Below are 11,370 nucleotides of genomic sequence, written 5' to 3'. Positions count from 1 at the left end.
TTGGGAATGTCTAGTCCAGGGGTGTCAAACTCATTTTTGTCACGCGCTGCATCATAGTCATAGTTTCCTTTGGAGGGCCATTATGACTGTCAACCCAAGTCTGGTCTTCGGAGCCCTTATCCAGCCTGTTTTAGGTACTGCCCTACTACGGCACACCTGATTAAAATGATCAGCTCATCACCAAGCTTTAGAAAAGTACACACACACGCACACACACACACAATTAAATTAAACTCAGTAGACTAATAATAAACTAGCACATTTTTTTCTGCATAGTCTCATTTGTTTATTAATTTATTTAATCATTTAAATTAAACTCAAATATTTTTTTCTTGTTTTTATGTCATCTTAAAAATGGAATAAACTGCAATGTGTAAAATCATCCACTGGTTGGTGCTGTGAAAAAGGTCCAAACTGCCATCCTTTACACCCAATTCTTTATTTTTGTTACAATAATTAAACATCTCAGTGTACACATAAGAGTGAAGTGCTAGAGAGTTGTGGGAGTGAACCACAAATAGTGACTCAATTACAATAACAATACAATAGTATTTGAATTCCAAAATCACATACATACTTGGTATTACATTAAATAATGAGGGGCATAATATGTATAAAATACTTGGCAAGTAGATGCATGTATTTTTACAATCAAACAAATTTGACTGTCTCCAAAAAGTCAATAATTGCAACTATCCAACAAATTGCTTTCCATAATATTACAAACATTAAATTACAAAGGAACAAATAAGCAGCAAATCACACGACAACATTCAGATAAACCCAGTAAACAATTGAATTATGCAGTGTTCAGAATAGCCCCAGGACACCGATAACTTAAAAACCGGCCTCAAGAAAACTCAGCAGTATTTCACATTTTACAGATATGTTACACTTGACTCCAAAATAAGGAATTGTGTGGAAAAATATCCCCGTGGATTAATCTATATCTAATAAAAATCCTGCCAGGATGTGATAGACACAAAGTCAACTTTTAAAACGTTCAATTATTTGTCTTTCTTTGATATGATAATAATTTGACGTGCACCGACCGATGAGAGTTTTGTTGACATTTAGAATAATAAAGGCAAGTGTGCAAAGAGAGTATTTGTTAGCAGCAGGATTTTTTCTTCTCCAGTGAGCTTCTGACCAACTGGACAGTCTTCTCTTTGTCTCGATCCTCTTGCTCTTTCAGGGTTCTGAGAGACACAATGGGATGAAAACCAAGAGGTCATAAACTCTTCAGTACATCCATATGTACTACATAATGTGTACAGTCTGTATCCTATTTGTTGAAAGCATGATTTGTTACAAACTCTGATTTTTTTTTTTAATCAAATATGTTGAGTGGTTGCGAATAATACAATGTCAATCTCATTTTGCCAAAATATTCTTTCAAACAATTAGATGTTGCTAAAATCAGAACTTTACTCATGTATCATCCCTTCAAAAAGGCATTTCGCGAGGAACAAATGATCTCTGGAGAAAAATTCCCACCTCGTTTCAGCACACTTAGCAAATGAATTTTGGTGCGAGTGTGTTTTATTTTATTATTTTTTTGCAATAAAGAGAAATGTCCTACCTAGCCAAATGAAGCATAGCCTCCATCACATTATACCCTGAGCATGCACTGCACTCAAAGAAAGTCATCTGACAGTCCTTAAAAGAACACACACACAAATCATGAGTTTAATACAATTGATCTATAGCTGCAAACAGAAGTGCCTCAATAGTATCGTTTTCTATTTCACCAATAGACATACCTTAGCTAGTCTCATGCCCATTGCTTTATGCACTTGTCTCGTAATTTCTAAGTCAGTTTTGTTTCCCAGCAGCATTAAAGGTATGTCTTCGCCTGAGCCCTCCTATAAACAAGAGACAGGAAATATAGACAATCACGGAAATCGACATATTGCTGCTATCATAAAACGGGGGAATAACGTCAAACATTAAGTTTTACCTTCACGCTTGTCAGCCACTGTCTAACAGCTGTGAAACTCTGCTCAACTGTTATGTCATACATCACAACCACACCATCAGCTTTGCGGAAAAATTGCTTGGTGATGCTTCGATACCTGAGAAGGGATGAAACGTTAAAATGAAAAAGCAGAGGTTGTTATGAAAGAAAAGAAAAAAAAGAACTTTCAAAGCAGCGCCAAACTCAAAACATGACAGATCTTTGGTTTTTGATTAAAAGTAGATGATTCTTTTGATTAAAAGCACAGCACTTTCAAAACACATGTCACCATAAATCATCAAAAGTAAAATGTATTCATGTGTCAAGTGGCTGATTTACCGTTCCTGCCCTGCGGTATCCCAGACCTGCAGCGCCACCTGGCTGTTGTCCACCATTATTGTCTTCACGCTGTAATCTATACCTGCAAATACAAATTGATAGAGACATTTTAAACAAAAGATAAAAATCTAACCAACATTTTTGATTTCTGCATTTTACATTATCTCCTACCCAGCTTCACAATTCTAATTTATGGACTGATATAGCTCAGGGATTCATACCAACTGTAGCACAAGTGTCGGGGTGGAAACAGCCATCACAAAAGCGTCGAAGGAGGGAGGTCTTTCCGACACTAGAGTTTCCCACCAGAACGATTTTAAAGAGCCGCTCGGGCAGTGACAGACTGCTTTCCTCCTACACATACAAAAGCAATGCTGATCAAATGAAGGAGTGACATAGTTGACTCCCCACTAAAAAAAGGGAGGAAATAGTACAAAAATGCTGATAAGCTCACATTTATGCTGGTCTCCTTGCCGACAGGTTGGCCCCTTGGAGACAATGGAGTTTGACTTCTTTCTCCAGCTCCCTTAAACAGTTGCAACTGAACAGGGTAAATATCACTCATCACCAAGTCTATATTCTCGTCATGGTCTGACACTTCCTCGCCTTCAATAAATGGCTGCAGAACGATTTGGGTCTGAGTGGCATTTTGGAGCAAATGTGGGAGATGGTCCTCCTCAATAGAGATGATCCTCTGCAGGTAACCTCTGGTCATTTTAGGACTACCTGAATTGCTTGACACGTTGACCGGATTCTGCCTTACATCTTCCTCCTCACTGTATACAACATTTTAAAAACAAGCAGAGATTAAAGTATACTTTATATTTTGTTCTTGACAAAAATTGAACAAAAGTAAAGAGGAACTTCCTAAATCAAACACCAAAAAAGTGGTCCAATTTGAAGTTCAATCTATTTTGTCAGGAAAATAAACAGTACAAATACACAACATTGGCTTCTCAGTACAATATTATAAAAAATATTTTCCTAAGCAGCTGCCATGTTAAACATGCAGTCACTCAAACGTTACATAATAATGAACCACAAAGGTAAAGAGGAGTTACCTGCCAACGGCCACTTATTAATTCCTGCAGTATTTATTAAAGACCACTTTGTAATTGTCTGGCATCCCAAAAGCCTGAGTAAGTTTCCTATATTTAAAAAAATATATTTAATCTCCTTTTTATTCCATTTATCATGGTTATGGATACAAAACAGTGTTTGTACAGTTAGTAAGCAGGAATATTCATTTAATTTGGTTTCTTTTTAAATTACAGCAACGCCAAGTCAATCAAGGGTTATTGAAAATATTTGTGTTTAACTTTGGAGGTTCCTCTGCACATACTCGATGCTTTTACCTTTCAGGCAAGTAGGTGTGTCTCCCAGCATGAAATAAAGACCTTGGTTGTAATCCTGTATTTTTACAATTTGGGGGTTTCTGTAATGCCAAACACATGAGTGATCAGATTCATCATTTGTCTCTCTATCTTTTCAATTTTTAGAGTCATACAACAAAGTAACATGAGAGTCTTGTTTCATGCAAGTCACGAACCTGAATGAAAATGTCTTTTTCATCTCGTAGATGTTTGTTCATTTCCCTGAAAAAAGAAAATACTGAAGATAGTTAGATATTTTCAATGATACTGCGGATTAGTATTCAGTGATTATAAAAATAAAGAACAAAGGCGACACATACAGGGCCAGCTCTTGAAAACAGCCAGAATGTCTCAGAGATGAAAGCGACACAAGAGTGGAATAAAAGTTTCAGAAATGGGCTACAGCTTGATTCACTGACTCAGCGCCAGTGAAATTGACAGCGCAAAATAAAACTGTCAACAAAAATAAATCAAAACATTGTGACATATCTTCTTGTATCCAGTTGACTTTTCAGACAAATAAGTTAGTTTACCCAAACTAAGTTCCCAAAAAATATTCAAAGTGTTTTGTCTTTATAGGCGCTGTTAACACCCATGCAAATATCCACACCTCATCAGGTCCAGTTGTTTGAGGAGGCTTGCTCGCTCACGCTGGAGTCCCTCCGTCAGTCTGTATATTTCCCTATTACAAATGCAGTATTGTGATCATTAATAACACTTTTATAGTTTTTTATTAATTATACAGGCTCATTACAGTGAGTGCAACATAAAGGGCAAAATGCTGAAATTAAAGAGCTGGGGGTCATTACTCACAACTCCCTCTCCTCATTGAGTCTTGTGGACTGCTCATGGAGCAGACTCAGCTGCTCCTGTGCCAAGAGCAACTCTTGACTAGTGTGATCCAGTTCCTTGGCGAGTTCATCATTTGTCTTCTTCAGCTTCACGTTCTCCACCTTGGTCACGTGTTGCTCACTGTGAAGCTCCTTACACTGATCTTCTAACTGTAAAAGGACCAGTGGTGGCAAAGCAATCACATTATAGTCAGGCCAAGATTTTATGTGTATCATTCAATAAATTGCTACCCACTGCATCAGTGACATCAGTGAAGGCAGTTCTCCATCCCTCCGTTCACCCATTCGTCCATCCGTTCACCCATCCATCCACCCGCTCACCCATCCATCCACCCGTTCACCCATCCATCCACCCGTTCACCCATCCATCCATCCACCCGTTCACCCATCCACCCGTTCACCCATCCATCCATCCATTCATCCATCCTTTCACCCATCCACCCGTTCACCCGTTCACCCATCCTTCCATCCACCCGTTCACCCATCCATCCGTCCAATTAAAGCCGTGAGTGTTTGAACATGTGAAACTATGTGCAAAAATGCACTGTGCACTCTTCGACTCTTTACTCACCCTCCTTTGCTTCTGAAAGAGCTGCTCTAAGTCTTTCTCCTTGGTGATCAGCTCTCTTTCAAGGTCTTGACTGCGAGACACAAACCTCTTGTAGTCCTTCAGAGACGAGAAAGGAAGTTACAAGCACAGAGGTCAACGACATCAAATGAATGAGATGCATTTTTTGGTGATTGTATTTGAAAAGAATAACTTTTTTTTTACTTGCAGAACAACCCTTTCTCTTTCATTCTTTATTTGCTGCTCCATTTCTTCGTAGAGGCGATGGATCTCATCGTCATGTGTAGCTGCTTTTCTATAAGACATACATAGTCCTGTTTGCATCACAATAAAGTTGGTTGAAATGATTTTCTCATTAAAGCAGTCTTATGCAGAATTTATTCATGTTGTTGCTTTTGATAGTATCTAAGAATATACTATGATTTTTACAGGATGAAATTTCTTGCCAACGACATTTTTTTTAATTGAAGCAGCTCGTTAGTCAAACGCTGTTACTCATGTCATAAAAGACTGACTGAACTCAAAATAATCCACAGGTATAGGATATTCCCTGACCGTTTCAGGGCGCTCTCCATCTCCCTGTTTTCCTGGTTAGCCTCAATTATCTGGGATGTTACCCTCGCCAGGAAGTCTTCAAAATTGGATAAAAGGTGTGGTTCGTCTCGCCGTAGCTGAGCCCACAAGCTGCGTACTTCTGCAGGACTAATGACACAGAAGGTTACATGTAAACGTGCATATTAGATGAGGTGCACCAATCCTGGGATAAAAATGTATGTTACTTATGTTCAACATGGAAAAAAACTAAGTGTTGATCAAATGCAATAACTTACACTGAAGCAATCATACAAATTATAGTGGCCTAATCAATTCAGAAGTAATTTTCAAAGGTTACAACAAATATTGATCATTTATGAGTCTTTTTTGGGGGGCATCATTCAGAAATAATAATCCCGACTCTCAATCATATCTAATTGTGACACAAAAATAGTAAAAAGACTAAGACAGGGCATAAATAAGTGAAACAACAAAATATCCCACTGAAGAATAAAGTTCAGAGACACATTTCTGCATAACTGTCTTTCATGTATTGCAGTAAATGTCAAATGTCTGGTTAGGATCAATAAAGGTTAGTGATGCCCAAAAGGATGTGATTTGAAAGGTCATGTCTCATCACTAATTTTAGATCTGATGGGCAAGATGTGCATCGCCTGTTTTTTGAATTTGTTTTTTGAGTTGCCTGTGAAAACTTGGTTGAAAATAAAATAGTTCCGATTTCAAGTGCAGTGTATATACTACATATATAACATACCAGGCCAAAACAGACAACTAAAATAATTACAACTGACAGAAACAACACTAAAATTCGGATCGTGAAAAGAGATATTATCTCTGAATAGATTTCAAGTAAGATTGTATCAAAGTAGTTGTAATTTTCAAAACGTAAATCAACAAAAAAATTGTGCTTCATTGCATAATTCCCTTCCTAAATTTTATGAAGAACAAGGCGGAGGTCATACGCATGCCACAGCATTTCACAAAGAATGAAAACATTAAAATGGTTACGCACAGCTCACTGCGGTTTCAACTTTGGGGCCTCTCTTTAGGACATCCAAAGTGCAAAATCTAAAAATCCACCGAGATTGTGTATAATAAATCATACAAAAACTGCAGGTAAACTTGGGTTCACAGAACAAATGGGGTTTTAATTAGTGCAGCAGACTACATATTTTTCTAATGAAATGGCTCGTGTGCTTATAGTACCACATTCAAAAATGAAACAAAAGTAGATTGTGTTTTTTTCACGAAAGAGACATTGTTATAGTTGAGTTGAGTGGAATAGCAATCTGTGGGACCATTTTCAAATGAATAGAGTAGAAAAGCTTTTGGGAAACACATAGAACAAATCATTTTGAGTGTTAAACTATTTGAAGTTATCCACATGAGTGGGCAAACACACACAATACTCACTCTTCAAAGACGTTGTTGGCTCCGAGGCTCTCCATCAGCATGGAAAAATGTTTCTCCTCTTCATCCTCTGAGGTCACCGTGCTCTCTTCCCACCGGCTGCGGTAAAGGACCTCAGGAGACTTTACGCAGTGGGGTTTATCCCCCATGTCGGCCTTTAAAGAAATATTCCTGCCAGACAAAAAATCACCTAGAAAACGGATGAGATCCAAAACATAATACACATGTTCATACTGTATCGGTGTTGTCGCCAATAGGAACATTCAAGTCAAACCTACTAAAGCCAGTGGAGAACTCATCGAGGGTTAGAAATCCATTGCTGTCAGAATCAAGGGTGTCAAACACTTTCTCCAGCTCGTCCGCACTGAGAGGGAGCTCGCCAAGCAGTCTCTGTTTTACATGACGCGAGCAGCTGTTATTGTCAAAGACACGGCCAGAAGGAGAATACAAAAGTGGAGCTCTCTAATATTTAAGTGCCCTAAGAGCAGCCTCCCTGCAGTAATAATAGATAATAGGAACCACAACAATAACAATACTTATATAACACTTTGCAATGCACCTAGGATGCTTATAAAATATAAATAACCCAGCAGAGGCTAATTTGATTCTTTTTAAACACAGCAATAATTGTAACGTACCATTTAGTGATACTTCTGTTCATGTACTGTGCACACCGTGAACCATATGGAATATTCCCAGTTGATACAGTAGGTTCCTCAATGTTTGACTAGAGCAGCTTACCAGAAATAGGGCAAGATAAAAACTTTTCCAATACTTTACAGCTAACCAGATATAGGGGCAAGTATACCCGTTCAAGATAAAAACTTTCCCAATACTTTACAACTGTGGCAAATACATACACGTAATAATTATTGCACTTCACCAGATTAAAACAGACAAATTATATTAACGGTGGATTAATGAGGGAAAATTACAGGGCAGTGAAGGGATTAAATATTTCTTAAAAATCAGTTTATCTACAGTTCGGTCCCTACCAGTATGATGTGATCTTCTAAAATACATTTAGAAATTATTTTCTCAGCCCTCATATTTATCAATCCAACCCACTTTTGAGTTCCTGGGAAGAAAAAATATTGGAGTTGTCCTTGGGCAGAATATACCCTGGACATGTCACCAGGCAGTACAATACATACATACAAACAACCATCTGCACATAAGCATTAGAGCAATTCCAAGCACCTAGAGATAATCTGAGCAAGCATGGTGAGAACATGCAAACTCCACAAAGAAGGGCCTTAGTGGAAAATTTAAAGTTTGAGCCCTGCATGACGTACTGCAAAGAGAGACTATTTGACATGGGAGGTACTCTTAGCTAAAGGTCAAATCCAGGAGAGGTCAAGCCAACAACTCGTGACGATGACAGTAGCAATTTTTGAAGAAGGAAAAAAAGAAACCCAGCCACACCTTTGTAGGCAGTGTGGTATCAGGATATATTTACACTACTGCAAGTGTTGACAGAGGCCACCCATTTGATCCAGGGTAGGGATAAGGAAATGGTAGCATGCGGTGCGTTATCGCATCTATTACATCACAAAACTGGCCTCCTGAAAGCGGCAGCATAACAAATATCCAATGATATAATTCACAGCGCCAAGTGGTGCTTCTAAAGCCTCACTAGAGCAGGCTGTGATATCAAAGCTCCACTATACATGTTTGTATTCATGAGTGCTTCATTAATGGATTGGTAACATCAGAGAGACAAAGTAAATCTGCACAATAATATGTGTGGGGAGCTTGGATCACAAAGCATTTGTGTTGCTCACTCTTCTATCAATGCCGCCTTCCCCTTTAACTCTTTCTTGTCCTGTTTTTGAATAAACCACATGAGGTATCTTCATGTCTAATTCATTACTGATGAGAGAACAAATTGTCTTGTTTCAGATTAAATAAAACATGCCCCCCAAAAATGAAACAAAAACAGTTATATGACAGAATGTTGCTGATTTATTTAGATGGAGGGGGGGGTGCATTCGAATTTCCAAATATGAATTCAAAAACAATTTGATCACCTCACTCACCTGCATGTCACGTCGGGTGATGAAGCCCTTTTTCTCGATGTCACAGACCTGGAAGAACTCGTGCGTTTTCTCCAGGACAGTGTTTTGACCAACATGCCCGCTCTCCCGCTTTGGCCACTCACTCTCACGTTTGAGGGGCTCTTTGGTGCTTCCGTGCCCTCGCTGCGCCATCCTAAACCCAGTAGCGGTGCTGGTGAGGGCAGAGGAGACCGTTAACGCTGCCATGGTAGAAATAAGTTGCTTGTGATGTGGGCACCTCAGTCGTACTTCACATGAGTCAGGTGCACCGGAGACAGATCTCAAAAGAAGTCGTGCTTACAGGCTAAACAAGCATCAGATGCTTTCAGCAGTATAATGCATCATCTCTTAGCAACCGCCTCATTAATTGACACCGGGTGCTAGAAAAGAGAAAAGAGAATATTTAATTTGTATATTCATTTTCCCTGGAAAATGATATATATATTTTTATGAATTACTGCAAGTCAAACAAATAGGTGAAATAAACATAACACCACAAAATTAAAAATGGCATCATTATGATGCAGAACACTAAATATTGTAAACAACAACCACAAAACGATAATAAGTATATATATATGTATCCGCATCTCAAATATTCAGGTTATTTTTTTTAATGATAAGAGATTTTTATTGAGTTTTTGTTAGTACTCCTACACAGTTAAAAGTGTAATTTACTCACAATAAGTGCCAGATAGACATCTGATCCACTAACACAGTGTACTCAACATAGAAAGATTTCAATTTCTTGTTCGCACAAACACTCACAAAGAAGGCAAAGCCACTACACGCAACGGATCCACCTCGAGTCTAAAAGAGGAAACATGAAGAGGAAGTGAACGTCTTTTTTTCTTCATTACACCACATTGTCGCATCTCGAACAAAGTGTTGTATTGTCTGGAGGAAAGGTATTGTTCAGAACTCCTTCGGTTTTTATTGAGTTTGATGAAAAACTTCTATATTTCAACTGAAATTCTTGCCACAAAACCAAATTCAACATACTGTAGATTAACATTATGCATTGCACAGTAACGTTGTGGAGTATTTGAACAGCGACATATGCTCAGCAAAACTTTGTAGACGTAGCATAGGAGGACCCCATAAGTAGAGCTCAGTTTAAAGGCTCCTGTTTGACTTGAAAGAGGTGTCAGATATTGGTTGCTTAATGCTTAGTGTTCAGAACATAAACAGTGACTGTGCCCCCAAGCACCATAAACAAATCCCTGTACATTTTATTAGAATATCATCATGATTTCAAAGTTGCTGTCTTGTCACAAAATATCACAGCACTTTACTGTTGGTAACACTTAGTTTGTGGCTGAATAAGCATAAGCAGCAGTATTAATGATGGCCATTGAAATTATTTGTTATTATTGTCTGTTTATGACATTCATCTATGCTGCCACTAAATATAGCGCGTTTTACATAAAAAAATATATATTTTGCAATTCAAATGAAATACCAGCAGGCTTCCATAGTAATAGTGAAACGAGAGGTAAACCGGAACAGGCGCATTAGATCATTTTATTGAGGGATGACCTCCACACCTCACCGCGCAACAAATTAAAATGCTTGAGCAAAAACCACGGTGAGTTTTGCAATTTTACCCATTGTTTAAAATTCACTTCCTTGTCATGCTAAACTGCCGAGGAGAGTTGCAGGTCTCTTGACATTGCAGTCGTGTGTACGTGCACGTTTAAATACATTCTAGTTAAAATCTCTCACTTAGTGCCAAGTTAATTGATCTCAAACTCAGTGTTAAATATAACAAATGACCCAGACGACGTACGTACCAGAACAGTGGGTAAAAGTGCGTTCCCGATGGATTAAATCATTGACAACCTGTTTAGTTTCACGCAGATGAGTGAAAACAAGTGTGACTTGACTCTTGCTGCAGTGGTGGAATTTGACAGACTGCACGCCGGATGAGCAAACAAAAGGGGCGGGGCTGTTATCAAGTATTACTATAGCAACGACACCCAAGTTCCTGGTCCATTATATCCCCACAATAAAATGTTATAATAAAATAAATCTTGAATAAGTATTATCTACAAAAACTTGAAGTACTCATTGACATTTGACGGTCTCCAAACTTTTATTCGGAACATCAGCAAAATGTTACTAATTTGAATAGATCTAATTAAATAAATACATATATAATATAACAGTTAAAACTTACGGTCATAAAGGCGCATTGCAGCATTTTAATTCAGGTTGTTTTGCGCATTTTTGTTTGTGCCTGCATCTAGGGTCGGTGGGC

At 38.3% G+C, this 11,370-nt stretch overlaps 1 protein-coding gene across 7 annotated transcripts; it reads right to left on the bottom strand.

The window, feature by feature from the left end:
• Nucleotides 1–420: 420 nt before the first annotated feature.
• On the bottom strand, nucleotides 421–11,042 carry cracr2aa (calcium release activated channel regulator 2Aa). 7 transcript variants are annotated; one of them, XM_061283568.1, is made up of 20 exons: nucleotides 10,904–11,018; nucleotides 9,879–9,920; nucleotides 9,360–9,490; nucleotides 9,084–9,282; nucleotides 7,332–7,443; nucleotides 7,057–7,243; nucleotides 5,644–5,790; nucleotides 5,293–5,383; nucleotides 5,092–5,187; nucleotides 4,483–4,670; nucleotides 4,280–4,351; nucleotides 3,846–3,891; nucleotides 3,652–3,731; nucleotides 2,751–3,072; nucleotides 2,518–2,650; nucleotides 2,297–2,378; nucleotides 1,961–2,075; nucleotides 1,764–1,865; nucleotides 1,583–1,659; nucleotides 421–1,199 (listed from the first exon to the last, which is right to left on the bottom strand). In XM_061283568.1, exons 4-20 carry the CDS (start codon nucleotides 9,261–9,263, stop codon nucleotides 1,112–1,114), a joined length of 2,118 nt encoding a protein of 705 aa, XP_061139552.1. In that variant the 5' UTR covers nucleotides 9,264–9,282; nucleotides 9,360–9,490; nucleotides 9,879–9,920; nucleotides 10,904–11,018; the 3' UTR covers nucleotides 421–1,111. The 7 variants fall into 7 exon arrangements, with proteins under 7 accessions (XP_061139552.1, XP_061139556.1, XP_061139553.1 ...); XM_061283572.1 differs by having other exon boundaries at nucleotides 9,412–9,490; XM_061283569.1 differs by lacking the exon at nucleotides 9,879–9,920 and having other exon boundaries at nucleotides 9,349–9,490; nucleotides 10,904–11,042.
• Between the last annotated feature and the right edge of the window lie 328 nt (nucleotides 11,043–11,370).

The sequence above is a fragment of the Syngnathus typhle genome, linkage group LG7 (genome assembly GCF_033458585.1).
Source record: "Syngnathus typhle isolate RoL2023-S1 ecotype Sweden linkage group LG7, RoL_Styp_1.0, whole genome shotgun sequence".
Lineage (NCBI taxonomy): Eukaryota > Metazoa > Chordata > Actinopteri > Syngnathiformes > Syngnathidae > Syngnathus > Syngnathus typhle.
Note: the sequence above shows the minus strand (reverse complement) of the source record. Positions and strands in the feature narration are given on the sequence as shown.

Coding starts and splice junctions, on each gene's coding strand:
- cracr2aa (XM_061283566.1), bottom strand. CDS start 9,317: ATGGCAGCGTTAACGGTCTCCTCTGCCCTCACCAGCACCGCTACTGGG. Junction 2,379..2,517: donor CGACACTTGTGCTACAGTTG/GTATGAATCCCT, acceptor TTGTATTTGCAG/GTATAGATTACAGCGTGAAG. Junction 1,200..1,582: donor GCTATGCTTCATTTGGCTAG/GTAGGACATTTC, acceptor TGTGTCTCTCAG/AACCCTGAAAGAGCAAGAGG.